The sequence below is a fragment of the Verruconis gallopava genome (genome assembly GCF_000836295.1).
Source record: "Verruconis gallopava strain CBS 43764 unplaced genomic scaffold supercont1.23, whole genome shotgun sequence".
Classification (NCBI taxonomy): Eukaryota; Fungi; Ascomycota; class Dothideomycetes; order Venturiales; family Sympoventuriaceae; genus Verruconis; species Verruconis gallopava.
The window spans coordinates 393,664-420,335 of NW_015622159.1; the positions used below are offsets into that span (position 1 = coordinate 393,664).

A 26,672-nucleotide genomic window follows, 5' to 3' on the forward strand; every position below is an offset into this window, starting at 1 on the left:
TTTGATTTTGCGGGAGGAGTTCGCGTACGTCCAAGATCTTCACTGGACCACAGTAGACAGCGCTTCAAGAAAATAGCATAAGCGGAGATTTTGGAGGCCAACATAGGAGACATTTCCGTGAGAAACGACAGGCCGTCAAAGACCCGCCGTGAAGTCAGCACCACGGTCGGGGGGTAGCATGAAAGCGGACAGGTTTGTATTATTGAAATGCTACACATCGGTAACGTCACGAACATCTCGTACGACCTCGGTTGGATGCTCAAAGCCGCCATAGCAAACTTCTTCGTGACGACTACTAAACATGTGCGTGCTCTTGAGCTTTGAGATTTCAGAATGTATTTCGGTACGGGTACGGATCGTATGATCAGCGCATGGCACGCGAATCGATAGTGGTGGGGCTGCGGTCAGACGAATCATTGCAAACCTTCTCCTCGTCATACCTTCGCTTGGCGCAACCAATGTCAGTGAGGAGCAAGCTTTGTGTAGCCATCAGACCACGGTTGTCAAATAAAAAACTATTGCACATCCAACGGTCGGCTGGTGTGAGGGGTTTTATGTCGGACAAGCCGTTCAGCTACACATGAACCGTAGGGCTCTGGCCTTACGAATTTCAAGGGCAGCAGGTCGGCGTGTCAGATTGAACTTGCAACGACTTCGTCATCCAGAATCTACGAAGGCCGAGTCCAGAGCATTGTACGAAGTCCTTTGGTTAGCGATTGGGGGTGAGTTGCAAGGCATTGGAATTGGGGGGAGGGTTTGTGGCAATGACTCGCAGCCAGATTCACCAGCGTGAAGGGCAGAAGACAGACCTGGCGATCACCCGAGCATCCTCCCCCAGCACAAAAGCGTTGGTCACGGCCGAATCGGGGCGATCGGCTGCTGGTCTTGGACGGCTTGACTGCACAGGCGAGTCGAACACTTCCCAAGCATATCTGCAGTCGAAGGTGATGCCATGGCTGCGAGAGATCCTAGCCTTTCTTGTACAACTGGTCCGCCGGCACAACACCTGTCGCATTCACGGTCACTCCGTGCAGTAGTGTCGAGGCTGCTCATGCGTCCCGAGCACTAACCGTCCGGTGATGAAAGGTTATCTTCCGATGAGGCCGGTTCCCGCGAACCGGTTTTTGCTCGAAGCTAGCGAATAGCAAAATTTAAGCAACACTATTTGAGGGCCGCGTAAGTGCGGCACGCTTATAGGCCGGTATGTCCAGCAGCAAGGCGGATGGCAAGACTTTCTTTCTTTTTTTTTTTTTTATTTTATTTTTTTCTTGCCGGACGGCGAGCGGCACGGGAGAAACAGCGAGCAGCTGTGATGCCAAGATCGCACGCTCTCGTCCACTCGCAGCCGCTGTGGCACCAGCCGGTATTGCTTTTTGATCCCTTTTGCGGTCCCCAGAGATGGCACGGCAACCAAAACCCTCCCAGCATTGGAGGGCCCAGGAGTAAGGCTTGGCGTGGAGAAGGCATCTTGTCGTTCTCTCGCTGCTCCTGGTTTGGATCAATCGTTCCGGCATCTCGATTATCGACGCCAGCGTGCAAGATCCTGCAGACGCTGGAGGCCGGAGCAGGGGCCGTCCAAGCGTGTTCCTGCAGAAACCCACGTATCCGGATCTTCACGGTGGCGTCCCATTCAGCTCGCCCGCGCTTGTTTGCGCCGTCATCCCCAATAATCATCCCTTGACAATCTTGCTGCGTTCCCCTGAGAGAACAAGAGCCTGCTGTCCACACAAGCGCACTCCCAGCTCGAGCAAGCGACCCCACGCTACTAAGTTATACTGCAGCCGAAACAAGAACGCATTGCTTCTTTCGCGATCTGGGGAGATCAAGATCCTAAATTTCCTGTCTCACTTTTCTCTCCGCAGCCACTCGAGCGCTGCTGCATTTATTCCTCCGTCCGTTTCGCCGGTCGCCCTGCCTTGCGTTGCGGCTTCGACGGCCTCGACGCGCTGTCTTTTGCTTGCCCAAAGATCGCCGCACAGGACCGCCAACCGCTGATTCTCCTTGCACACCATCTCCATCCGGCTCGCAGCAGAAAAGCTTGCGGGGCGAGGAAACAGGAACCTTGGATCAGGGTCATGCACTCTTATCACCTGCAGCGTTGACACTTGTGTGCCTGGCGCCTGGCACGATCGTGAAGGTTGCCCATCGCGGATCTGGCTAGGACGCTGCTGGATTTGGGCACGCTAGAGCTGGTCGCCCGAGCCGCCCCCTGGTCCACCGGACTGCATCCATCTGCTAGCATCAAAGAACGGCAACGCATATAGCCAGCCACGACCCGGACCACCCCGTCGTCCGTTCTTTTATCCCGACAGGATTTGTCTCCTCAGTGACCGCACCTCTCACGAACGCTCTCCCCCAAGGAGCGACAGCCTGGCACAATGGGAAGAGCTTCCAAGCTGTTTCCGCTGGCTGGACGCAAGGCTTCAACCGCCTCGCAGTCAAGCGCGACTGATCTGAGGGTAAACCAGCCGCAATTGAGCAAGGCGGAACGACTCCTGGGTACTGCCGGTCTTCAGGAGGCAACACGGGATCACATTCCGCGACGGTCGAGCTACAGGAGTCTCAATCCGTCCCTGTCAGAGCTAGGAGAAGACGTCGACTATGACGACTTTTCAAATCCGGATCATTTTGGCCTTGATCCGTTACCGTTAAGACTGGCCGATCTGCGCAACAATCATTCTCCAGGAGCAGGCTCGCAGCGACTCTCATCGAGCGCATCGTACTCGAGATCTGCGGCTAGCACCAGCAGCCGGCGCGTCAAGGGCTCATGGTCTTCGTCTACTTTGAAGTCCCATTACGACGCAGCCAACGTGCACCCCAGTATCTCGCAGCAGACTTCGAATTCTTCCGTTCGCGACAGAGCATTGAGACGAGACATGTCGCCCGTGTTTGAATCAGCTGTGCACGATCGTAGACGGCCAAGCACAGCAAGCGCTGCCTCAAGCGCGTTTGAGAACAGAGACAGCATGGACCGCGCGACAGCTTTGCCAGACATCACTCGTCTTCATTCCAAATCAAGCTTCATTCACCAATCGGGCCAATCGAAAACTAGGACCATGAATCCACGTCTCTCAACCCACTCTCTGACAGCTTCTCCACGTTTCCCGGGCGCTGCACCTTCATCTAGACCAAACACAAGTAATGGCACTGGGTCCCTCCGAAAAGCGGCTGGAACTGCCGGTAGAACTTTGAAGGTCCGCTTGTCCGTGGACGCTTTCCCAAACTCGATCAAGCGCTTTTCAAGGCGACAGCATACATCAGCACTGAGCGAGCAAAAGCCAAGTGGGATCTCGGGAAGAAATGCCCCAAAGAACTGGTGGGATAATTTCCCAGTCGGAGTCGATACAAGTGACGCGGAGAGTGAACACGACCCTAATTTGGTTACTCCAACTGAGCATTTGTTTCCGCCGGCTGCACGAAACACACCGAGCCCATGCCGATCTGATCTGCATTACAATTCCAGTGATCGCATCAACACTGTCTACTCGCTTCGCAAGATGAATTCCTCTCATGATATCGTTTCCGCACGATCGTCAACTACGCTTAAAAGCCCTCGAGGGAATCTGTCGAGAAGTAGTAGGCCCAACAGCAAGATGATATCAAATAATTTGCATGAGACCAGTGTTCTTTCGACTTCATCGTCCGAAGAAGAAGATTCGGAGCCTGATATAGAGGACGACGATGACTTTGCGCTTACACATGGTATCCGTGACAGCATAGCTGTGTCGGAGATTGATGTGCATCATGTAGGGCGAGCCCAAGCACTACACGTGAAATCGATGAGGCAGACACCAGAAGGTGTGGTTTCTGGGCGTAGACCTTCGATCGCTAGCCTCTCGTCAAACACAACGAACGCCGACTCAAACAGCATCAAGTCTGCAGGCAACAGCCCGTCTTATCTTTCCGTGCCCAACCGCACCCCAAGAAGCAGAAAACGTGGGCACAGTAGACAGCCAAGCTCTATACCGGAAGATAACGATATACCATCTCAAGTTGCCCCTCCAATCTCTCCTCCGGCAAGCATGCGGAGTTTCAGCGCCCCTCAGAGTGATGGGCGCAAGCTCATGGCTGTAACTGAGGAAGAGGAGGCATTGCTGGAATTGATGCGTCGCAAACGCGCAGACAAAGCAGCACAACGTGATAGCGGCTTAACGTCGATTAAGTCTTCTTCGACACGCTCACACCGACCAGTAAGCAACCTAAGCGGCACCTCTTCGATCCTCGATAGCTTCCCACTTTCGCGATCACAGCGTTCGTCTCTTCTCGCGTCGCGTACTACGACTCAGCCTACTCCCGAACAGGCCAGCATAGTCAAAGACGCTGAAAGAGGTCGGAAGCGGCAATCAGTCGCAACAACCGCTACAGACAACACTTACTACTCTATTGACTCGCGTTTAGAGTCTCCTACACGTCTTAAATACGCATTTACCCCTCATCTCTCTCTGGCATCCCTTGATGTCAGCCTATCCGGCCTTCCGTCCCTGTCTCTAGATGGGACAGCAACCCCAAGCCCGGAACCACTGCCAAGTCCAACGACTCCGTTGACTAGGCAGGCTACCGCAGACGTCTTCATTCGTGAGAATGGCAGCAAGAGAAACAGTACCACCAGTTACGTAGACGGCGACCGAACACATCTCAATGAAGAACTTCTCCATGGCAAGCTGCAGGATAAGCTAAAAAGAAAGACGACAGGCACCATTGCTCCTTCCACTTCGCCAGACGCCAAAGACTTGGGGAAAGCAAAGAAAAGCATTGAAAGTCCAGCATCGACTACTACATCTGGTGACGAAGAAGCATCCAGGGTTGGGTCTGAAGACAACTCGTCATCTGGTTCAGTCGAGCGTGCCTCAACTGTATCAAAGAACACGAGCGATTGCAGCTCGACCTGCGCACACTACTCCTGTTCAGCTTATCAACGCAGAAGCCTCGGTCATAGCTCGGCACGATGCAGTGTCAGCGAGGATGTTCTGGCAGCCTGGGGCAGCCTCGGGGGGTGGAGAGATCCAGGCATCATGGGATGAATCTAAAGACAGGCATGAATATTCAACATGCGCAAAGTCATCAAGGGTTCAATTTCCGGTCAAGATGCCCCACGATACACGAGGACGTCAGACTTTGGGCGTTTGATTCCCCTCTTTGGTCTGTTGTTCCCTAATGGAGAGAATTGTCTTGTCGCGGCTAAATGCAAAAACACACTACATTCATATGTACTCCGTTGTTTCAGAAAATGTCACCTGTTCAGCTTATTTTACACGAGCTGCTTCATTTCGGGAGGAAAATGTCAAATTCATGATACCACAATAACATTTTGTTTTGTCAGGCATGTCTCGAGGGCGAGATGACTCGCTCACTCCTTGGCGAGTACAGAGCACTTCGGCTATGTATCACTAGAAACTACAAAGCAGAGAATGACAAGCTCAATACTGTGACTACTTTTCCTTCCAGCTTCACAATCGAGAACCAAAATAAGCGAACTGGCGAACTGAGGGGTGAGCATACTTTCGGGCGGCAACCCATGAGAAGAAATCACACGCACGTAGAACGAACATGCATATTTGGACTTCGAGGAGAGCTGAACTTTGGCAAACAAGTGCCGTGAAACAAATTTGATGGAACGCGAAATCAAGGTATCATTCAGAATACTAGTTACTGGATTTTATGTGCTGCCCTGGTAGATTTAATGGGCAAGTCAAAAAGATTATCCGAAAGCCGACAATGCCTGTTGCGCACGCACATGTTTCAAGACGTCCAGATCGCCAATGCATCGTCCGTAGCTTTCGCCTTCAAAATGCTTATGCAGTCTGCAATTTCATGGTTGTTGTTATTGGTATCTCTTGCTCGGTATTTCCACGGCCCTGCCTTGGTTGCTCTAAGGTGCGTATAGAAAAAAAAGGACTATGGCGCCGCGCCCCCCCTCCCTCCCCCCCCCCCAAGTCATGGATTATCCTTGAGACATGAATCCAAAAAAAAAAAAATTCAAGGAAAACGTGGGAAGAAAAGACAAGTGGGAACCAAACGCCAAAATAAAACTTTTGCAAGTCGCTGTGGGTTCCGTCTATGTCGAATGCCGTGCAAACGGTTTGATCATGGGCGCGGGCCATGTGAAAGGTTATAGTGGTATGCATATGGGTATCGTGACTAGTAGCGCTCGGAATGTGGTGGGCCGGCTTGCATCTCATTGAATCTAAATAGCTTCTTTAAGCTGCTCTGATCTGGGCCAGATGTGCTCAACGGTATAGGGCTTTTCTCGTATATGACCTCGCCCTCGGCGATGCCCTGACTCGTCGCTGCGCCAGCGCCTGACTTCAGACCTCTTCTGCTGTCATGAAGGCTGGAAGGAGCAGTCGTTGGCATCATCTGGGTCATGGCTGGATACGGATTGACAAGCTCGATCGATTTTGAAAACTTGAACGACGTGCTGTATGTAGGGTTGGTGCGGGGTGGCAGCGGTCGTGAGACTGGAGTATAAGGAAACGACATGCCCGCCGTTGTCGATGTCGGCGACTGAGAAAGTGAAGGCGCGTTACTCATACTGGAGTAGTTGGTCGAAGACCGTTTGTACTGAGGCCGAGGTGTTCTAGAGTGAGATTCGGCGGCTTGCTCTGCGAATAGACGAAGTTGGCGCTCGGCTTCCGACTCTCGTCTAGGCTCCATGTGCTTCTCGTCCTCAGAGAAGGAAGTTTCATCCTCGGAGAAGGACGAATACGAGTAGCGATTCAAGGCATATTGATTAACGGTCGGCGAGCGCTGAGGGACGATGTCATGCATCGGGAACTTATCCCATGACGAGGAAGACTGGAGAGGAGTCATAGGGGGCGACTGAGCGGCGTATGTGTCATATGACGGTATATGCGTATGATCCTTTCTTCGGCAACTGTAATCAAGGGTTAAATGTGGAACACAGAAGGCGTTGGACAGCCACTGACCTCTCTGAGCAGTAGAGTATTGAATTGCTAGGTGTGACGATTTGCTTCTCGCAAGTGGCACAATACTGCAGAAAACTGGCGGCCATGATATCCTCATCCACGTCCTGGCTTTCACCTCGAATGTGGACAGTCTTCGACCTAGACACGGCATGCGCCGAATGGCGCTTCAGCAGGCCTGGCTTCTGGGTCTTGCCATTGTGTTTCCGGGTGAATTTTTGGTGCTGGGTCGCCATTTTTGAGGACGACGAATGGTGACTAGGAAGCGATATGGGTGACAAGCCTGGCGCAATAGCTCGCGATAACGATGTCGGGGGCTGATCCGGGTAGCGAATGATGGGGCAGGCCAGGCAAAGTAGCGGTGACGGGGTGAATCGCTGCTCGAAGCGCAAGACGGTTGGGAGCGTGGTGAAAGGGCATGTACGTTTTCAGTCCGAGGTATGCAGGCGCCGGATCTGATTTTGTATGACTTGGGCGTTTGTCTAGCCGAAAGTTTGAGAGCGGCCTTATCTTGCGTGCTTGTGGGGACCAAAGAGGCGATAACTAAATTGCGGTAGCCAAACGATTAGTTCAGGAACCAAGATCCGCAGGCCGCAACCAGAGTCAGATGAGCAGCAATTGCAGCGGCGCGAGCAGCACACGTGGAAAGGAGGAGGATGGGGATGTGCACAGAGAGCAAGCAAGACATGCAGTCGACTTACACGGGCCGGGAATCTTTGCAGCGAGGTGGTGTTGGGACGCCGCCTCTGTGGGGGAGGGGACGTGGCTCTCTGCGCCGGCCAGGCACGGCGATCACTCACTGACCGCGCGCGGCCACGTTAAGTCAACGACTCGGGCCAGGAAAGCCGAGCGCAGGTACTCAGCACGCACAACCAGCCAACCCCCCGCGTCTGGTGTCTCCGTGGGGTCCAGGATCACGCAAAGAGAGGCGTCAAAAAAAGCAAATGCGATGTCAAATCCTGAGCAAGCAAATGCACGGCAGCCGGCTTGTCAACCCCCTCGTGGCGGCAAGGAAAGACGCGTCGTGCTCGGGAAGAGAGGCCACGGAGAGGATGCGTTTGCGGAGCGGTTCTCGAATTGCCTCCGCACGTCCGCGAGGATCGTCTGGCGGGCGAGGAAGATGTGCTAAGTCGGTCGGCAGAGACGTGACGCTGATGGCTGGCGACGCGATGAAATATATCTGAGCCCGGCCAGTCCATCGAGGTACCCACGCGGCTGCATGCCTCTGCGGCGCGAACAGCGTCACAGCCGTCGACAGACATGGGCTCGATGGTGCCATGCGTGCAAAACGTAGTCAGACTCGAGCAAGTTCTTCCTGAATCACACTATTGTCGTAATTGCATCCCCGCCCGCCGACGAATCGCGTTCGAGAGTCGAAGAACGATCCCTTCGCCTTCTCTCTCGCTTCCGGCCCTATCTGCCTGTCCCTAGTGGAACGGAGGCTCCGCTTACCGGGAAAAAAATTCACGGAAACTCGACCTACAGGTATCTCCTTGGCCGCGACCCTTCTGACGAATCGCTGGAGCACGCGATCGACACTGGAGCACGCTCTAAGTAATGTGGGCTCTCTTCAGCTCTCGAGCCAGGTTCTGAGCTATCCCTTTGGCGCTTGTCTGCAGTAGTGTCCGCTTCCATTCTTCTCTGGATCGCATCCCAATGCACGTTGCAGAGCCGTGCGGTAGCATCGCAGTATACACAAATTTTGGCAGGACGAGGGGAGGGGGGCCTTCAACAGTTCGAAAAGAAAAAAATTTTTGCCTTTACTTTCAGACGGCCCCTTACGAACCTGCCGCCCTGCGCTTCGCATTTTTGATCCCAAAATGGTGCGCAGCTGCAAGCGCTGAGACTGATAAGCCTGGCAACTGAATCGCCGCCCGTCACGAGCTTCCCGATGTCGGCTTTGAGGCTGGATCGAACAAGCTCATGTTGGTTGCGATTGGGACAGACGATGCGCTCCATCAGCTTTCGAGCATGGATACAGCACAGGTCAGAGAACCACCGCATCGCCTCGATTGACGTACGCATGTGCCGTACCTCGCTCGCCGGAGCAAGTCAGAGCGTCAACCCTGTCAATCCCAAAATTCTCCGAAATCGATACACTTGCCCAATTGGTCCTGCTGCGCACACTTTGGCGACGTTTTTCCGACCGGGAGAACTGATAACCACATGCTTGTGCCTCTTTGGCTCAGAACCTCTACAAACCGCGGCTAGCCGAAACATTCGAGGACTTCACGAACAGCATGCATGATAACACCGCACTTTCCTGAAGAGCTGTCCTGCTTGTATATACTAGTCTTTACCCACTGGCACATGCCAATCTGATCCCAGCGCCGATTATGCATCTCTCGATCGTGGGCCGGGCTACTCAGGCCAGCCCCTTTTGAAGTCCAAGCTGGTTCACTATCGAACAGATCGTCTCGCTAAGCGGAGCTTTCGAGAGTCCATTCATGTCGCGAATTAGTCTTGGATGACGTCCTTTGACTGCATTCTCACAATCCGTATCGGACATGTCGTGGCGTAAAATGGTCCCTCGCCTTCATTCGTCGGATGGATGGGGAAATCGATATTAACGACTGAAAACTGGGCCCGCTCTATCGAACCACGTAATTAGCCCCATGGGTCGTCTGCTAAACACCACAACAGGCTTTGACGTACCGCAGGCGGACACAAACGCAGCGAACGTGTCCGCGTTACGAATTGCAGAGGCTATTATGATGTCGACATGACTGTTGAGCACAAGAAGCTCTCTAAACGTGGCAACCAGTGCTGGAACCACTGCAACGTCGTATGTCTGTTGCATAACGTTAGCGATCATGTGTACCGGAACGGATTCGCTACTTCTGCGGCTGTCGATGGAACCCACAGCACATAGTTCATTCGACATACAATATCGGCTCCCAAGACCACGTCGAAATATGGTGATTGCCCAGCTTCATCTTCTTCGAACACGTGACCCCATTTTAACGACTTTGCGTATATACTGTTGTCGCCCTCGAGGCCATTGAGAAAGATGTTCTTTTGCATGTCTTCGACGACGCTGTCGTCACCGTCTGTTGCTGTAACATGCTTCGCGCCCAGCCACCGGGCACAGAGAATCGAGACAAGGCCTGTCCCAGCTCCGAGCTCGAGTACGTGCTTGTCCTTGACGATTTTCTTCCCTTCGACAAGATATCTGGACAAGTGTAGTGCTGCTTCCCAAGTACGACGCCCAGTAGTTCCCGAAGACGCTATGACGGAACGCGATTCAAGCAGGGTTATTGCTGGATCTAAACCACCGAGAGAAGGAAAACTGTATGTCACGTATGCCGATTGCTGCGCAGCGGTGGCCTCTGTAGGCAGCTTTCGGGACATGAGGACAGCTAGGGCAGACGAAAGGTCATCTGAAATCTCCTACCATGCTTGTCAGGGCCTGGCTACGGAAAATAGCAAGATACAGTTGCGAGGTGTGGTGTGACTTCTGTCAGAGCAAGAATTCAATTGCAGAATCTTATGCTAAAAGTAGACGGGTGCAACGTGAGCCTTGCGAGATAACCCTACATCTTCTTCAGGATCGCAGATTGAATCTTCTATCGAGCGCAGTAGCTGCTTGAGAACACGGAGTCTGTAGCGTTCCGGAGGCAAATAGGTAATGTTTTCAATGTCAAACAGATTTTTGAACAGCCACGTCTGCGACTTGAGATCTCGCAATGTATCATGCGGTGGCCAAGCGAGTTCCTTCGTGTCTACCAATTGAAAATATTGCCTTCTGAATCGATCGAGTGCTTCATGAAATTTACCGGTGGCCATTGTGTTAATAGTTGTGTCCTGCGGGTTCATAACTGAGTGCGTGTCGACGGAGGGAGACACTTGGTTGCGAGTAGCGGCAAAACTTCGGCATCGGAGCCAAAAATGCCAAGCCCCGACGTGCAACGCACAATCGAAATCTCAACTCCGCCTTTTTGAAGATTTGACCTCAACCACACGAGCGACTGTCGCGACAACAGAAACTCGTCATTCATCATGTCGGACGCTCCGGTCACCTTGCGCACGCGCAAGTTCATTCGCAACCCCCTTTTGATGCGAAAGCAGGTAAGCATCTCTGACTCTGAGCAACCATTGACGGTCGAGTACTAACAGCAACCTCAAGATGGTTGTGTGAGTAGTGATACGACTTAGCGTCATCCTCGAATGATCCTAATGCGAATTCTCAGCGATGTTCTTCACCCATCGCGCCCCAATGTCAGCAAGGACGGTCAGTCAGGACGGTCTAGAAAAAGATCTTTTTAAGGCCAAAGGACGCTGATCATATTTCAGAACTCCGTGATAAGCTCGCCTCCCTCTACAAGGCCAACAAGGATGCGGTTTCTGTCTTTGGCTTCCGTACACAATATGGCGGTGGAAAGTCCACAGGTTTTGCTCTGGTAGGCTCTGCTTCAGGAATGAATGCGCCACGGGCGGGCGGCTGACAGGTGACGCGTAGATCTACGACTCACCAGAAGCACTGAAGAAGTTTGAGCCACACTACAGGCAGGTTCGATACGGCCTCGCCGCCAAGGTCGAGAAGGCCAGCAGGCAGCAGCGTAAGTATCCTACCGGCGATCCGTTTGTTCAAATACGGCCGTTAACTAACATTTTGCGACAGGCAAGCAGCGAAAGAACCGCCAGAAGGAGCTGCGCGGCACAGCGAAGGTCAAGGGAGCGAAGAAGAAGAAGGGAGAATAAACGACGAGCATGTCGGTCATGGTGCAGGTCCCGGTGTCGAACGATTCACTGCGATGGACGGCTGTTATGTAGCATACTTGCACGCTTCTTTGCAGTTGGAACTGCATATATCAGGCAAGGCAACGGCGTTAGGCTGTCCGATGTTTGCATGGTAGAGAAAAAGAATGAACAGCCACTGAGCATGATTTCAAACAGTATTTTGTCGTATTCGACATAACGTCCTCCTGACTTGATCATCTCTTCACATCTAGCGATGTCTGTCGACTCTTCTGATCACTCCATCAATTTCCCTGTAGGCCGCTTTCAAACGAGACTATGCTGAAGCAGTACGAATAGTCTGATTGGTATATCAGCCTGTCATATGTCCAAGTGGTCCGTGCATGGTTCTACAACCTTGAATTCTCGCGATCACTAACCAGCTCGCGTTCCACATTAACTTCATCAGAAAAAATGAGATGAGACGAGTCGTTGTGACCGGCTTAGGCGCTGTCACTCCTCTTGGGCTTGGTTTGTGACATTTCAATCGACGCCCTGGCAGTATTCAACTAACACCTGCACGCAGGGGCGAAGCGATCATGGCAACGCCTCATTGATGGATATTGTGGCATTCGCTCATTGCGTGACAGAGGAGATATTTTCAGTACTCTGCCGAGCCAAATCGCTGGCACTGTTCCACTAGGCTCAAAGGCTGAAGGCGGATGGGATCCCACAGAATGGCTTTCGCCGAGTGATCAACGAAAGATGGCACTGTTCGCCCAGTACGCCATGGCAGCCACTGAAGAAGCTCTCGAAGATGCAGAATGGCACCCTATGCGGGATGAAGACCTCGAGTCGACCGGGGTGTATATAGGTTCCGGGATAGGCAGTCTTGATGACGTCGTAAATACGACCATTGACTTCGACAAGGGAGGCTACAAAAAGGTGTCGCCGCTATTCGTGCCACGATTGTTGATCAATCTTGCTGCTGGTCACATTTCGATGAGGTATGGACTGAAAGGACCAAATCATGCAGCAACTACAGCGTGTACTACCGGCGCACATGCGCTGGGCGACGCTGCGAGGTTGATAGCATTTGGCGATGCTGACGTGATGGTTGCGGGTGGTGCTGAAAGTTGCATTCATCCGTTGGCCATAGCTGGATTTGCAAAAGCAAGGAGTTTAGCAACGAAGTGGAACGACAATCCGACCAAAGCCTCCAGACCTTTCGATAGGGACAGAGCAGGCTTCGTCATTGGCGAGGGTGCAGGCGTCGTTATACTCGAGGTCATATCTGCGGTCACGTTTGGCGGTGAACGCTTAGCTGACTTGAAAATAGGAATTGGAACACGCAAAGGCGCGAAAGGCTCGCATCTACGCCGAACTGAAGGGCTACGGTCTCTCGTCAGACGCCCATCACATGACTGCACCACGGGAAGATGGCGAAGGTCCTAGAATGGCTATGAGAAGAGCCTTGAAACATGCGGGCATTTCGCCAAGCATGGTTGACTACATCAACGCGCACGCAACATCCACAGTACTTGGCGACGCGGCTGAAAACAGAGCGGTAAAAAAGCTCCTCCTTGGCGATGGAGCAAAGACAAATTCTTTTGATATCAACTTCAGCAGCTCAAAGGGGGCGATCGGACACCTTCTCGGAGCGGCTGGCTCGGTGGAGTCAATTTTTACAGTCTTGGCCGTTCACCAGAACATCCTGCCTCCCACGCTCAACCTGGACCATCCAGGAGAGCCTGCCGAGGAATTTGACTGTAATTATGTGTCGAACGTGGCCCAAGAGCACGAAGTAAATGTGGCGCTCTCCAATAGTTTTGGATTTGGCGGCACGAACGCTAGTATCTGCTTCACCAGATACAGAGAATAAGAAAAAAACCTGCTCGTCGCAGAGTGTCTAGCAAAAATAAAAGCGTCAAGAAAATTTAGTCGTTCAAATTTGTCGTTATCGAACCCATGAACTTTTCAGACCAATCACATTCCGAATCCAAAAGTGGGCATGATACCTGCAGACTTAAAGCTAGCTCATTGTTTATGTGCGCCCAAGTCTTCAAGATGAGCTTGAGCTCGTCCTATCTCCTTTCCAGTACTATTTTGAACTCACTGGGACAGGAGGCTTTTTTCTCTCATTCCTACAGCGCAGCGTTCGTATCAAAGAAAGTGGTTATACTTCCAGAGCATGGCTTCGGACGTGGCCGAAGTGGCAGCCACCCCAGACAACGCTATTGTTGATCCAGACTACCGCGCACCATCATGGTTCAAAGTCCTGACTTCAAAAGCTTCCGATACACATTCGAAGGTCCCAGCATTGAGAAATTTGCCCTTTCCAGCATTTGCAATAATTGCGCTTCTGGTTTTTGTCAACATTGCAGTATGGGTCGGTGTTGGTATAGTGTTGGTGCGCTGACAATTATCCAAAACGAAAAAAAAACCCATCGCTAACATGTGACAGCACTATCATCCGTATGTAACGTCTATAAAATAAGTTAATCGGAATGTTTTACTGATCGTTCCGTAAAGAGCACTCATTTCAACTGCACTACTGTCATGGGTCCTGGGCTTAAGGCACGCTTTTGATGCCGATCATATCTCTGCTATCGACTTGATGACTCGTAGACTCATTGCGACAGGCCAAAAGCCTGTCACAGTAGGTACTTTCTTCTCTCTCGGTCATTCCACCATAGTTATTGTCACCTCCATCGTGGTCGCAGCAACGGCATCTGCTGTATCCAAGGAATTCGACAGCTTTTCTCGAGTTGGTGGTATCATCGGCTCATCAGTCTCGGCAACATTTCTGTTACTCCTCGGCGTTATGAATCTGTATATTGGTTACAGATTATTCATGCGTATGAAGCGACTTCTTCGTACACCGCCAGGCGAGGAACTGACAGATGTTGAGATTTTGGCTGGTGGTGGACCGTTGTTCAATGTTCTTAAGCGAATGTTTCGGCTCATCGATCGACCGTGGAAGATGTACCCTCTTGGCGTTCTTTTTGGTCTAGGCTTCGATACATCGTCTGAAATAGCGCTTCTCGGTATATCGAGTATTCAATCGGCACGCGGAACATCACTCTGGCTGATCTTATTGTTTCCATTGCTTTTCACAGCAGGCATGTGCATGATTGATACTGCCGACGGTGCCTTGATGATGAGTCTGTACTCCAGTGCGTCGTTGGCTAGGGATCAAATCGCCATATGCTACTACTCGTTAGCGTTGACGGGTGTTACAGTTGTTGTCGCCGTATTTATTGGAACTGTGCAGTTCTTGATCCTAGGAGCATCGGTAATTAGCGACGAGGAAGCAGAAAAGCCTTTTTGGAAAGGCGTGAATGCGCTTGGAGATCGCTATGATATTATAGGAGGCTGCATCTGTGGGACATTCATTATGGCTGGCGTTGTAAGCTTCCTCGTCTACAAACCCTGGAGAAGAGTAGTGGAACGCAAGAGAACAATGCTTGTTCCAATGGAACAACCTGAAGAGGAAGATGCAGTGTTATACAGTGAGATCGATCTTATAGGTGGAAGTGTATCGACGCCGGCTCCAAAAGTGGAGGAAGAGCAATCTCCAAAGCGTTGATTGCGCTTGTTGAAGTCTCGCAGAAAATAGTTCTATGGCGACAGCGAGGGTATAAAACAAATCAGGTTAGAACTTAAGGGCTGAAGATAAAGAGTCCGGTACTCAGGACAGCATTGGTGATGCCCAACGACTATATAGATTATGGTGGTGATAGTGCTCGCATTGTGGAGGAACGTATACGGAGAGATAGGACTGACTTTGCGGGGCTTGGAAGAAGAGAAAATCCACCCACTCCTGCTAGATCCTGAGTATTGCGTAGTGCCAATATATCTTCTCGGTTTGTGAATGATTACTTCATTCTAAGCCGGGATGACAGGCCAGAAAATCTTATGATGAGCATCGGGATGCTTCAGAAGTTCAGCCTTGTCCACGCTAGACTCATCTTAGAAAACTTTCGCCGTCCCTTTCTCGCGCGCTCTCACAGGCATTCCCATCGAGACCGCAAACCATATCAAGCGAGGCGATGCTACGAGCTTCGCCCCCTATATGCCTTTTCTGCCGGACTTCTGCATCTTTCAGTCCACAATGGAATCAGGTTCGCACATACGCGCACGCTCAGCGCCGGAGACCTTCGAGGATGGTGCTCTCCAGCAGAGTATCTCAATCAGGCACTGCGCGAGCACAAAGACGACGAGATAACGATCCGTCATCTACTCCAACTAGAGACGAAGCAACAACTTCACGAAAGCAACGGCGAGCGCAATATTTCAAGGAAGTGATTCGAGCAAGAGAGAACGCATCTGGACAAGTGGCGAACGCCGCTAGGGGCATGCGACAGGATCTTGGGACAAGCCATCCCTCGTGGTCTTCAGCAGGAAGACGCAAGAAATCAGGAGATGGAGGTTTGAAGACTTCACCAGCAGATCGACCGAAACCAGGTCCTTTCGGGGCCTTGAATCAACGATCGGCCAGGCTACCGACGGCGAGGTCTCAAGCCTGGGCATCAAGAAAAAGCAACGAAGCGAAGGCGAACAAATCTGTAGGAAAGAATAAGGAGAAGGCACCTTCAAGTACCTTTCACTCGTTGAAGATGCAGCAGGCCCTTGCCACCGTTAGCTATAGCGCACGGAACCAGGTAAAGAGCAAGATTAGCGAAATTGAGACTTTTGATGACTTCCCTTTGCTGCCTTCTCTGCAAGAAGCCGTGGTCAAAGATGCGTTGAAAGGACTTGAGGTTATTTCACCAACTCCAATCCAAAGATTAGCTATTCCAGCACTGCTTGGCGTGGATGAGAGCCGGAGGAGACGGCAGACAGCAAAGGAAGGAGGGATGCGACAATTTTTACTGGCGGCCGAGACGGGGTCAGGCAAAACCATGGCCTATCTGCTTCCATCGATCGATTCTTTGAAGCGCGCCGAGGCTGAAGAGAAGCGTCTTCATGAAGCTCTAGCAGTCCGCAAGCAAGCCGAAGATCACAATGATTCACAAACGAGCATATTCGAAATCTCACCGCCTGAAGATTTTGACGACTCCTCCATCGGAAAACCTAGGGTTGTCGTGCTCGTGCCAACTGCTGAGCTTGTCGAACAAGTCGGCATATTGGCAAAGACCTTAAGTCACATTGTGAAATTCCGTACCTCGTTCGTTTCATCGAACTACAGCAAGACGGTGATCAAGAACCGCATGTTTTGCAACATGGATGTATTGGTTTCAACTCCACATCTCCTTGCGTCCATCTCGGATTCGGAGCCAAAGATTCTGTCTAAGGTCTCACATCTTATTATTGACGAGGCAGACTCACTCCTCGATCGATCATTCTTACCGACGACAAGTAAAATCATTGACAAGGCATCTCCAAGCTTACAGCAACTTATCTTCTGCTCGGCTACCATTCCAAGGCGCTTGGACAACTATCTACGCGAGCGTTTTCCAGATCTCAAACGTCTTACCACTCCAAATTTGCACGCCATCCCTAGACGTGTGCAGCTCGGTGTTGTAGATGTTGAAAAGGATCCTTATAAAGGCAATAAAGATCTTGCTTGCGCGGACGTAATCTGGAAAATTGGCTCGTCAGCCGCCGAGTACACTGCAGAAAATGGAGCCGAAAAGGTACCCGTTAAGCGCCTAATTGTCTTTGTTAACGAGCGTGAGAAAAGCGTCGAGTTAGCAGAGTATTTGGCTAGCAAGGGCATCGATGCGGTTGCACTTCATCGCGACCTAGATACTCGGACGCAGACGGACTTGCTTGCACAGTTCTGCTCTAGTGCCTCTCCCACGGAATCTCGACCAATACAGGCCAAAACACGGAAAGGGAAAAATATGGTTCGAACATTGCCTAATACAAAGGTGCTCGTCTGCACGGACATTGCTTCCAGAGGCATTGATACAACTGCTGTCAGACATGTAGTCTTGTATGATGTTCCGCACACAAGCATCGACTTTATCCACCGTTTAGGCAGGACAGGTAGAATGGGTCGTAGAGGAAGAGGGGTGGTTCTTGTAGGGAAAGATGATCGAAGGGACGTTGTTCGAGAGATTAGGGAGTCCATGTTCCGTGGCGCTGCTTTGATCTAACCTCGACTTACAAATAATGTGAAAACGCTTATCTTGTCCTTGGTGGATGCAAGGATGAACTGTAGGACTGTATGATCAAAACAAGAATTTCAAGGTTTCTCCACTTTTAAGAAATTTACACATCAAAGACACGTCAAATCAAACTTGTACGGAAAGCTGATAAAAAGTGCTGAAGTTCGTGTCAAAAACGGTTGACTTCGGCGAAGTCTCTCAATGTGTGGCCAACCACGTGACGCAAAGCCTTTGCTTTCGAGGTTCTTATTTCTATTTCGATGGATCAAGTCACGAGGAAGTCACCGTTTAGAGTAGACTTTCAGTGAATCTTCACATGTTGAGGTCGACATCGACTGCAGATCTGACATTTCTACTTTGAACAGAATGTTCTGTTCGATTTGAACAAGTCCGAGAGAATCCGTAGAATTGTGATGCTCGATTCGGGGTTATGTAATCAAGTTAGATATAGCATAAGATACACAAACTACACCATCCACCATATGTTTTGAGTGTTACACGTTATTTTACAAGTATATTATTCCGCCACCCATACAGCAGCCATGCCCATTCCTGTGTGTATGTAATTAGTACGAATATGAAGCAATACATGAAAAGTAGCTAGTAAACTTACCGGTACCCACACACATGCTTGTGACGCCAATTTTCTTGTTTGTTCTCTTTAATTCGTATAGCAGCGTCGAAATCTGTCTCGCACCAGTCATCCCTAGCGGATGACCGAAGGCGATAGCTCCACCCTTTGGATTGACCTTGTTCATGTCCAAGCCAAGCTCATTCGCGCACCACAGGCATTGAGATGCAAAAGCTTCATTTATCTCCCAGATGTCAACGTCTTCTTTATTTATACCAGCTTTTTGGAGCGCAACGGGGATCGCTTTCCACGGACCAATGCCCATAAGGAGAGGTGGAACGCCGACGACGGATGAGGCAACAAACTTGCCGAGGATGTTTTGTCCTAGTTTCTGCGCGGTCGATCGTTTCATAAGAAGTACTGCAGCAGCACCATCAGACACCTGGGATGCATTGCCCGCATGGATGGAACCATTCTTCGCGAACGCCGGGCGGATCTTGCTAAGAGATTCAGCAGTGATATTTTCTCTCACGCCATCGTCCTTAGCCACGGTGATGATCTTTTCCTCCTCTGTTTTTGGGTCTATCCATTTAACTGTCAAAGGAGCAATCTCCTGGTCAAATAAGCCTTTCTTCTGCGCCTCGACGGCCTTTTGATATGATCTAGCGGCGAATTCATCTTGCGATGCGCGGGAAATCTTCTTGTCTTGAGCCATTTGTTCCGAAAGTTGACCCATAGGTACCCGGCATTCTGCTGCCGCTTGGTGTGACAAAAGCTCGTCCGACATTTCCGTAACGGCTGCAGGGCTGCAATCGAAAGGTTAGGTCCTGCCCAAGATGCGGAGTGTTTTCTTTACTCACCCATACTGTTTGCTCATGCTCTCAACACCAGCGCCCACACCAACCTCAATCATGCCAGCCCTGATTGCATTCGCGATGTCCACACATGCCATTAAACCAGACGAACATTGACGGTTCAGACTCTTGACCGCGGTGGACGATGGAAAGCCTGCTGCAAGCGCAGCTGCTCTGAACTCTGTGGCTCCTCCTCCGGGTGCCAAGACAGAGCCGACGGCAATGTCATCAACCTTCGAAGGGTCAATCTTCGAACGTTCGATCAGAGCCTTGAACGCTCCGACTAGCATGTCCGCGGCGTCGGTATCTTTAAAGCCTCCCTTGCCGCCCTTTGTAATGGCGGTGCGTAGGGCGCATGTCACGACAATCTGCGATTTGTCAATCAGAAATATGCACATAAAGCGCAATTAAACGCCTGAAGCTCACGTCGTCTGGATTCTTGCTTGTGATGTCTGCTTTGCCTACACCCAAGAAGAACAGTTAGTAATGGGATTGTGTTGAATTCGCTTCACGCAAGGAGACTAACCCATTATGAGAGTTTAAAGGTGAAATCTAGGGTGGATTTTCGAGGGTAGAGAACGCGGCGTGTGCGAAGAAACTGTGTGTGAAAGACATGTTGTGTCGGATGTTGGCGTTTAAACATAAATGACGGAGCAGTGGCCATGAGGTCAAGCGTACAGCCGACCGAGGCACCAGATGTAGAGAGCCGCTAGCCATTTGAGGATTAACGCACGTTCACAAGCTTGAGCACGCGCATGTGAAAGACTGCAAGGCAGGTCACATGTAACCAGAAATCGAGAATCTCCACATTTTCAGGCGCAATATACGAATACTAATCACGATCTTTCATATGCCCAAGCCTGTTTGCTATGATGCTTGAGACTCACTCTCGGATTGGACCCTCATTCCGAGTCGGAACAGTTGAGATTTTCTGCCATGGGAGTAGCAACAGCAACCACGTCAAAACCAGGCTGAGTATAGATTATCAGGTTTCGGCCGCATCGGCTTTGACTCCCTCCATTTTCTGATTGCGGTCGGAAGCAGGCAAGCCAATGCCACGAGTCCACAGAGATCCCGTTCACTTCCAGCATTGGCATAAATTCATGTGCCACATTGTGCAGGCATATTAGAACATTGCCAGAAAAAGGTTATAAATGCTGCGTAAAAAGCGTGCCTCAACGCCCATAATTTTGTCCCAAGCGATTCCTACACGCCTAAAGATGATCCAGAAGTTGTCCTTTCACCCGCTTAAACATTTCATACACAGTACAAACAGATCATCTCGAACCAATCTGGTTCGAATTCGCTTCGCGCAATTCACCATAACGACCACGCTCCTTGGTCGTGTCATATGCCTCCAGAACTCTTCGTTGTGACTCGTCTGTTTGCGAGAACGCATAACCACGTTGCTTGCGCATACGCTGCACCTGACGTACTTTCCTAATTGCCTTTTGAAACTGCTCCATTCTGCGTGCTCAGTTAGTTTTTGAGGAATAAATTATGCGATCATGTGAGTCACTTACCTTGGTCTGTAGTCTTGGATGTTGTACTTTTGAATCTCTTGGACGTGGTGGTACGGTTGCGGGTAGTACATACGTTTGGCACTGCAAACTATTAGAACCAATCACAAACCACAGACAGTGCTTGCTTACTATTTCCATGCAAAGTCTCTCAGTAGACACAATGGTGGCAAGATTACAATCATCGCCCAGAATACAGGACTGTTCCATAATCTTGTATTGACACCCTCCCACTCCGTACTGAAGTGTAACATTGGTGCGATCTCTGCGTATGCAGGCATGAAGATCATCCAAATGACGAACGAGCCGGGAATAGCCAACACAGTCCACTTCGTCCATATGTTGACACAAAGGGCAGCTTTACCTAGAACAGTGAGCAGGCCTGCCGTGTACAGCGCAGCAGCCCACACCCAGTGGCCTGCTACTTTGCCGTCGCCTTGCGGAAGATCCCACGCGAAGAACAAGATGGATGCAATGTATAGTATGAGCGAGTGATAAAAGCCATTGATCACCCATGACCAAAACGAATGCATACGGAAAAATACTCCTTTCTGGCTCAGTTGATACAACTGCGGGTACCGGTCGAGCAATCGTGCAGATACGAATTGATCAAATATGCCGATCGCAAATGGGGGTAGAACCGTGAAAAGGACGTTGTAAAAGGAGAGCGTCCATGATTCGTATATGACTTGTCCTGAAAACTCATTCTGGAATGAGTACCAAAACTGTGTCATGAACAAGGCGACGTTCTTGTAGAAGCTGTACAAGATGACTTTGCTGATTCGTTGGTAGCTCCAGGATCCGTGCACAAGCAGAAGTTTGCGTAGATATTTGAACTGGGCGATAGCAACATCAGCTGAGCGTGCAGCTTGCAATCCTTCAACTCCGGAGATGCCAATTCCCACATGAGCAGCTTGAATCATAGATACGTCGTTTGCACCATCACCGATAGCCAGCAGGATCGCCTTTTTGTGTCGCTTCACTAGCTTGACAACAAGCGCCTTTTGTAGAGGTGATACACGACAGCAAATCACGGCCTTGCACATGACTGCAAGGTCAAGAAACATCGTCTCCATGTCTTTCTCGAGTGCAAATGTTAGAGACTTGCCGTCGATAATCAATGCCAATTGGTCCGTTTCCAAACGATCAACACGCTGACCAGCTATAGCGTCAAGCTTCTTCTGCAGATTATTACGAGTCGCTTCTCGGGACTCTTCATTTACAATAAGGAGGGTCATATCTTCGCTGATGAGCTTGCAGGACATGCCAATGTTAATGGCAGTCTCTTGCCGGTCACCGGTCAAGACCCAGACCTTGATCCCTGCCTGTTGCAAAGTATGGATCGTATCTGGTACCCCGTCTTGTAACTTGTCTTCAATAGCGGTGGCACCAAGCAGTGTGAAGTCGTGTTCGATGATTTCTGCCGCCTTGTCTAGCTCTTCCGCGCGATTACCACTCACAGTTGTTGCGGCCGTATTGAAGACATCGTACCATTCCTGGAACTCCTGTTCACTGATCTCACGGTAGGCGAGGCAGAGGGTTCGGAGTCCGTCGGCAGCGTACTCTTCAAGATGGCGCAGCGTCGCGTCGACAACAGCCGTATTATTCTGATGCAATCGTTCCAATATGACGGTATCAGCACCCTTGCAGTAAATCCTAATCTTACCATCGGGACAGCGGAAGATTGTAGACATGCGCTTTCTAGTCGAGTTGAACTCACAAACAGCCAGGAGATCAAAGTTCAACTCTCGACCCTCGACCTCAATGCTGACAAGCTTCGGTTTGCGGGCAACGAATTGATACCCTAGCATCACTGCACCCTCTACCAAAGCACCTTCGTCCGGAGATGCTGCTTGATACTTAATGAGGTCGGGTTTGTCTGGATTACGTTCCGGAATGACAGTGTGGCAGATCGCAAGAAGCGTCAAGAATTCGGATATCTCGTTTCGCGTACGGTGTGTCTTACGGTTCTCTCTCAGCTGATTAAAATCGTGGATACCAATTTCCATTCCATCTTGAGAAGTCGCTCGTCGATCTTCCGGCACTTCATCGGCGTACTGTATACCAGCAATGGAACACTGCTTGAATTCCATCATGTTGCAGGTCAACGTGCCAGTCTTATCCGAGAATATGTATTCTACCTGACCCAGCTCCTCTACAAGCGATGATGTCCTGCAATTGGCAGGAGTATCCGTTTTATCGTAGTAGATATCCAGGTCACTGTTGATCAAGAATGCCTGGGAATACTTGACCAATTCTACAGTGACGAAGAGGGAGATGGGGACTAAGTTGGAGTATAGAACCCAGTAAGTCAAAAGGTCGGAGAAAAACTGTTGAGCTCCGTTAAAGCCACCGTAATACAAGTACCAAAGATTCTTTGACGAGGTTGTTCTGACAACAACATCACCAATAGAGCTTATGATACTCAAGCTGATGAGAATTGCACCAAGCATAAGGATTTGACGATTAAGCATGCGCTCAACGGCGGTCTTTTTGATGGGCGTGGCAGTTGCGTTCCGCATAAGTTTAGTCTCATGACCAGTGAACACCACCACACCGTGAATCCAGGGTGTGTTTCGTAACGTAGCGCCACGAAGAAGTAGCTGGTCAGGGTTCAGTGGAAGCTCTTTCTCGCCACCTCCAGCTTGCATGGTCAGTGTTCCTTCATATGTGTAAAGGCTGCTATTTGGTTGCTCGGAACGTATTCTACCCCCCAATCTGCTTAGCTCACTATGACTAACGAGATGGGCAGTCTCAGGAATGGCTTGCTTGATTTTGAGATTTGTTTCGCCGTCCAAATTAGCTGTCTCGATATAACACAAACCTTCCGGCTCGGAGCTTGCCAAGAGTATCAAATCTGCTGGAATGGGTTCTTCTGATTCCACACGCACAATGTCGCCGACCGCTACCCTGATCCATGAAGATTCCTGGAATGTTGAGCCTCGCAGAACCCGTGCTCGTGAGTTGTTCAGTTGGCTATCGGACGATCGTCGCCGAGAATCCTCGACTAACTCTTTTATTGCAGAGACCAATAAAACGATCCCGAGAGGAATGATTGTCGTGAAACGGTTGGTGGGCGATATGTTTGGAATTTGTTGTAGTATGGCGGTGAATAGGAAGAATATGTTTGCGTACTTGGAGAACTCCTGGTAAAGGAACTTCGGCAAGAACGTGATAATGTTGTACTTGGTTGTCGAAATATGGTTATCCACGTACTTGTTCGCAGCATTCGCTGGAGGGTTGTTGAGGTGGATAATGCGCGGTCCTAGAGTCGATGGATCGACCTTTTTACCGAAACCAAACCTGAAGTCGCCAAGTCTATCCTTTTTAGACTTTGGAGGCTCTTCTACAGTAGCTGCACGAGAAGCGCCAGCTCCAGCTTCTGTTAAAGGCAAATCCATCTCTGAATATTCCGGACCCATGCCCAGCATATGTTTTGCTCTGCCCATCAAGCCGCCCCCCAGGCTCAGGATGCTATTTCTACTCTGCGCACTTCGTATTTTGGAGTCTGAATGAACATGTTCATCTATACCGCCAGTAGCATAGTATCCTCCGCCTGCCGCTGATCGGTCATCGTCGTAATCGTCATTGTCGGCATATCTCTGCCAATTATGCAAATCCGAAGTCTGTGAATACTGTCTGCCGCTTCCAGACGATGCGTATGGATCGTTGCTGCTGTCACCAAATGATGGCATATTTGGAACTATGCCAGGTCTAGCCTGCGATTCATGCGAGCTACTGCCGACAAAATCATCGTAGGAAACAGACGGACGTGATTGCAACGGCTCCGCTGTAGCCGAGTCGTTCATAAAATATCTCCCGCTGCGAGCCAATTCTTCATCCGTTGCGGTAGGTCGTGAGCCGGAGGAGTAGTAAGGTTGCGAATCATCGAGATCAAGGAGAAGGTTGTCATGGCCGGGGGTCTGAGACGATCCCCCGAAGGGAGGGTTACGCCTCGACATGTGCGTGAAGGTGTGCTCTTTGGGCTGCGGTTATCTGTGTACTTGCAAGCGGAGGTCTCGCATCCCCATATTGTTGTATTTGGCGCCCCTCTACGTCCGTCGATTCCGCCTTCGTGTTCGCTGGCGTTGTACAATCTTGGTGGCTGAGCAGGCCGGGGCGACGGCAAGGTTTCAGAACGTCGGACAGATTATCCGCCAACACAACTGCTCAGTGCGAAGAACAGGCAGCTTAGGGGAAAGCACAACTAGATCCGACGATGGAAGCAAAGAGCGTGAGTAACGATCGGGGTAAGTGACGGTCTTCGAGTGCGATTGAGACGGTTAGCATGCAACTGCGTGATGAGGTTGCCGCCAAGAAAACGAGACTCCCTTCTTACTGCACAAGCAAGCAAGCCAGGGTCTGCTCATGCGCACGAGAGCGGCTGTGCAGCAACCTGACGATTGTGAACGTCAACGGTAAACGAGTCCATGTTGCCACATCGAACCGCACCAAACGCCAATCAAACACTTCGCGCCAGCCATTGATTTGCTTCATTGTGCTTGGACTTGTAAACCATGTGCAGGGAGCGCCTCTTTCTCAAGAAAACGGCGCGGGCTGGCCCGTCAGCCATTACCAGAGATTAGTGCGGGTGAAGATATATACTTGTAGACTAGTTTCTAACTCAACTTTACCTAGACGTACTACTCCGTCATTGGCATAGAACAGCGGCGCATCTGCATATGACAAAGCATATCTATTGCAAACGGCCGGGTGTTCTTTTTTCGAATCAACGATTGGACGAAACGTTGCTATGATCCAGAGCGGGCTTTGGAAACATGAACACCTTGTAAATGTGCTGCCAGTTCTTCAGCCGGTAGCCGTCTCATCAACGGTTGAGGGCACATTGGCAAACCTAGATCATAACAACGTCTCATATTCTGCACGACACTTCGCATGATAACTGCCGCTGTCATGGAGAAGTAAATCTGAATTCGAGATTTGCATAGACTACTTTGCATTAGGGCTAGCAAAGTGTACTTGGATGACGGGTAAACGCAGTCGCTGACCGCAGACAATCACGGGAGGCAAGGCGTGGTGAAGATGCTAATCTCGCTAGCATTGAATATCTCAGTTGAAGGCTAGCAGATCAGATATAACGCATAAATACTAATAAATCATGTGTTGATCGTCATGCTCAGCTATTCGTTCTTCACTAACGTTGTGAGAAACGCAGCAGCAACCTCCGCTCGAAAATTAGAAAATCCGGCCCTTCGGATGCATGAAATAAACGCCCCAAATCCCTGCGGTGGATTACAATACACTGGAAACCTTCTGAGTATGAGCCAAGGACGTGATATGTTGAGAGTAAATAGCTACAGAGATTTCACCTCACGATTAGCTCGGTCCCTCTATATCCGTTAAGATTATAGATGGAAAGGGTGCTGTTCGTCGAATACGACGAACATTTGCATATATGTAATTACATATTCATCTTCGAATAATATCGGAAAAGAAATTATTTAGTGATTATCAACTGTTCGAGGATTATTTTACTCTGACGGGGATTGGATAATTCCGGTGAGTGGCGTATTCGCGAGATCGGTCCGTTACCGCAACGTTAGCGATAGAAGGCACGCATTCTGAACAGTATAAGTTGTCTAACAGAATCAAGAAAATGGCAGGAGCAAGCAAAAATGTCCGTCAAGATCGATCCTCAAAAGTCCGCGCTCCTTCTTCTTGACTTTCAACAGGGTATCATTGACCATATCGATAATACTGAAGATCTACTTCTTCGAGCATCGAAAGCAGCTTCACTCATACGCAAAGTTGGAGGTACCGTCGTTCATTGTCGAGTTTGTTTTACATTGGAGGAGCTTGAGAGCTCGCCATGCACAAATCCCTTGCTCAAGAAGCTCAAAAACAGTCCGGAGAATGTTCTACTTGATGCACCAGCCACTCAATTCAATTCAGCACTTGCCCCACAGGAGGGTGATTTGGTCATTCGAAAAAGAAGGATTGGACCTTTCATCAACGCTCCTCAGGACTTTGATGCCATCATGAGGGACAAG

General features: G+C 50.3%; 9 protein-coding genes across 10 annotated transcripts; 5 read left to right on the forward strand and 4 right to left on the reverse strand.

Moving 5' to 3' along the window:
* Positions 1 to 1,245: 1,245 nt before the first annotated feature.
* PV09_06629 (uncharacterized protein) lies at positions 1,246 to 5,627 on the forward strand. The gene has a single exon (XM_016360300.1). The coding sequence runs from the start codon at positions 2,379 to 2,381 to the stop codon at positions 5,019 to 5,021; it is 2,643 nt and encodes an 880-aa protein (XP_016212012.1). The 5' UTR covers positions 1,246 to 2,378; the 3' UTR covers positions 5,022 to 5,627.
* Positions 5,628 to 5,926: 299 nt separating this feature from the next.
* PV09_06630 lies at positions 5,927 to 8,053 on the reverse strand. 2 transcript variants are annotated; one of them, XM_016360301.1, is made up of 3 exons: positions 7,625 to 8,053; positions 6,927 to 7,466; positions 5,927 to 6,874 (listed from the first exon to the last, which is right to left on the reverse strand). In XM_016360301.1, exons 2-3 carry the CDS (start codon positions 7,157 to 7,159, stop codon positions 6,139 to 6,141), a joined length of 969 nt encoding a protein of 322 aa, XP_016212013.1. In that variant the 5' UTR covers positions 7,160 to 7,466; positions 7,625 to 8,053; the 3' UTR covers positions 5,927 to 6,138. The 2 variants fall into 2 exon arrangements, with proteins under 2 accessions (XP_016212013.1, XP_016212014.1); XM_016360302.1 differs by lacking the exon at positions 7,625 to 8,053 and having other exon boundaries at positions 6,927 to 7,499.
* Positions 8,054 to 8,681: 628 nt separating this feature from the next.
* PV09_06631 (uncharacterized protein) lies at positions 8,682 to 10,860 on the reverse strand. Its single transcript, XM_016360303.1, has 4 exons — positions 10,461 to 10,860; positions 9,810 to 10,313; positions 9,579 to 9,714; positions 8,682 to 9,514 (listed from the first exon to the last, which is right to left on the reverse strand). Exons 1-4 carry the CDS (start codon positions 10,737 to 10,739, stop codon positions 9,381 to 9,383), a joined length of 1,053 nt encoding a protein of 350 aa, XP_016212015.1. The 5' UTR covers positions 10,740 to 10,860; the 3' UTR covers positions 8,682 to 9,380.
* PV09_06632 (40S ribosomal protein S24-B) lies at positions 10,852 to 11,821 on the forward strand. Its single transcript, XM_016360304.1, has 6 exons — positions 10,852 to 10,991; positions 11,050 to 11,057; positions 11,114 to 11,154; positions 11,217 to 11,323; positions 11,383 to 11,482; positions 11,545 to 11,821. The coding sequence occupies exons 1-6, from the start codon at positions 10,923 to 10,925 to the stop codon at positions 11,622 to 11,624; spliced, it is 405 nt and encodes a 134-aa protein (XP_016212016.1). The 5' UTR covers positions 10,852 to 10,922; the 3' UTR covers positions 11,625 to 11,821.
* Positions 11,822 to 12,054: 233 nt separating this feature from the next.
* On the forward strand, positions 12,055 to 13,546 carry PV09_06633 (beta-ketoacyl-acyl-carrier-protein synthase II). The gene is made up of 3 exons (XM_016360305.1): positions 12,055 to 12,131; positions 12,187 to 12,887; positions 12,940 to 13,546. Exons 1-3 carry the CDS (start codon positions 12,080 to 12,082, stop codon positions 13,480 to 13,482), a joined length of 1,296 nt encoding a protein of 431 aa, XP_016212017.1. The 5' UTR covers positions 12,055 to 12,079; the 3' UTR covers positions 13,483 to 13,546.
* A 145-nt stretch (positions 13,547 to 13,691) lies between these two features.
* Positions 13,692 to 15,555, forward strand: PV09_06634 (uncharacterized protein). The gene is made up of 3 exons (XM_016360306.1): positions 13,692 to 14,010; positions 14,065 to 14,075; positions 14,133 to 15,555. The coding sequence occupies exons 1-3, from the start codon at positions 13,792 to 13,794 to the stop codon at positions 15,187 to 15,189; spliced, it is 1,287 nt and encodes a 428-aa protein (XP_016212018.1). The 5' UTR covers positions 13,692 to 13,791; the 3' UTR covers positions 15,190 to 15,555.
* Positions 15,556 to 15,608: 53 nt separating this feature from the next.
* PV09_06635 (uncharacterized protein) lies at positions 15,609 to 17,929 on the forward strand. The gene has a single exon (XM_016360307.1). It carries the CDS (start codon positions 15,653 to 15,655, stop codon positions 17,702 to 17,704), a length of 2,052 nt encoding a protein of 683 aa, XP_016212019.1. The 5' UTR covers positions 15,609 to 15,652; the 3' UTR covers positions 17,705 to 17,929.
* A 186-nt stretch (positions 17,930 to 18,115) lies between these two features.
* PV09_06636 (uncharacterized protein) lies at positions 18,116 to 19,766 on the reverse strand. Its single transcript, XM_016360308.1, has 5 exons — positions 19,668 to 19,766; positions 19,568 to 19,602; positions 19,148 to 19,509; positions 18,330 to 19,093; positions 18,116 to 18,268 (listed from the first exon to the last, which is right to left on the reverse strand). The coding sequence occupies exons 1-5, from the start codon at positions 19,669 to 19,671 to the stop codon at positions 18,234 to 18,236; spliced, it is 1,200 nt and encodes a 399-aa protein (XP_016212020.1). The 5' UTR covers positions 19,672 to 19,766; the 3' UTR covers positions 18,116 to 18,233.
* A 308-nt stretch (positions 19,767 to 20,074) lies between these two features.
* PV09_06637 (uncharacterized protein) lies at positions 20,075 to 24,966 on the reverse strand. The gene is made up of 3 exons (XM_016360309.1): positions 20,794 to 24,966; positions 20,665 to 20,745; positions 20,075 to 20,608 (listed from the first exon to the last, which is right to left on the reverse strand). The coding sequence occupies exons 1-3, from the start codon at positions 24,621 to 24,623 to the stop codon at positions 20,419 to 20,421; spliced, it is 4,101 nt and encodes a 1,366-aa protein (XP_016212021.1). The 5' UTR covers positions 24,624 to 24,966; the 3' UTR covers positions 20,075 to 20,418.
* Positions 24,967 to 26,672: the final 1,706 nt, after the last annotated feature.

Excerpts from the sequence above, each read along its gene's own strand:
- PV09_06629 (XM_016360300.1), top strand. The coding sequence starts at position 2,379 with ATGGGAAGAGCTTCCAAGCTGTTTCCGCTGGCTGGACGCAAGGCTTCA.
- PV09_06630 (XM_016360301.1), bottom strand. The coding sequence starts at position 7,159 with ATGGCGACCCAGCACCAAAAATTCACCCGGAAACACAATGGCAAGACC. Across the intron at positions 6,875-6,926 it reads ATACTCTACTGCTCAGAGAG|TTGCCGAAGAAAGGATCATA; the intron begins GTCAGTGGCTGT and ends CCTTGATTACAG.
- PV09_06631 (XM_016360303.1), bottom strand. The coding sequence starts at position 10,739 with ATGAACCCGCAGGACACAACTATTAACACAATGGCCACCGGTAAATTT. Across the intron at positions 10,314-10,460 it reads TCTGCGATCCTGAAGAAGAT|GAGATTTCAGATGACCTTTC; the intron begins GTAGGGTTATCT and ends CAAGCATGGTAG. Across the intron at positions 9,515-9,578 it reads TGCGTTTGTGTCCGCCTGCG|AGCGGGCCCAGTTTTCAGTC; the intron begins GTACGTCAAAGC and ends GTGGTTCGATAG.
- PV09_06632 (XM_016360304.1), top strand. The coding sequence starts at position 10,923 with ATGTCGGACGCTCCGGTCACCTTGCGCACGCGCAAGTTCATTCGCAAC. Across the intron at positions 11,155-11,216 it reads CCCCAATGTCAGCAAGGACG|AACTCCGTGATAAGCTCGCC; the intron begins GTCAGTCAGGAC and ends ATCATATTTCAG. Across the intron at positions 11,324-11,382 it reads AGTCCACAGGTTTTGCTCTG|ATCTACGACTCACCAGAAGC; the intron begins GTAGGCTCTGCT and ends GGTGACGCGTAG.
- PV09_06633 (XM_016360305.1), top strand. The coding sequence starts at position 12,080 with ATGAGACGAGTCGTTGTGACCGGCTTAGGCGCTGTCACTCCTCTTGGG. Across the intron at positions 12,132-12,186 it reads TGTCACTCCTCTTGGGCTTG|GGGCGAAGCGATCATGGCAA; the intron begins GTTTGTGACATT and ends ACCTGCACGCAG. Across the intron at positions 12,888-12,939 it reads CAGGCGTCGTTATACTCGAG|GAATTGGAACACGCAAAGGC; the intron begins GTCATATCTGCG and ends ACTTGAAAATAG.
- PV09_06634 (XM_016360306.1), top strand. The coding sequence starts at position 13,792 with ATGGCTTCGGACGTGGCCGAAGTGGCAGCCACCCCAGACAACGCTATT.
- PV09_06635 (XM_016360307.1), top strand. The coding sequence starts at position 15,653 with ATGCTACGAGCTTCGCCCCCTATATGCCTTTTCTGCCGGACTTCTGCA.
- PV09_06636 (XM_016360308.1), bottom strand. Across the intron at positions 19,510-19,567 it reads CAAGCAAGAATCCAGACGAC|ATTGTCGTGACATGCGCCCT; the intron begins GTGAGCTTCAGG and ends GACAAATCGCAG. Across the intron at positions 18,269-18,329 it reads AAGCATGTGTGTGGGTACCG|GAATGGGCATGGCTGCTGTA; the intron begins GTAAGTTTACTA and ends ACATACACACAG.
- PV09_06637 (XM_016360309.1), bottom strand. The coding sequence starts at position 24,623 with ATGTCGAGGCGTAACCCTCCCTTCGGGGGATCGTCTCAGACCCCCGGC. Across the intron at positions 20,746-20,793 it reads AGAGACTTTGCATGGAAATA|TGCCAAACGTATGTACTACC; the intron begins GTAAGCAAGCAC and ends AATAGTTTGCAG. Across the intron at positions 20,609-20,664 it reads ATCCAAGACTACAGACCAAG|AATGGAGCAGTTTCAAAAGG; the intron begins GTAAGTGACTCA and ends CTGAGCACGCAG.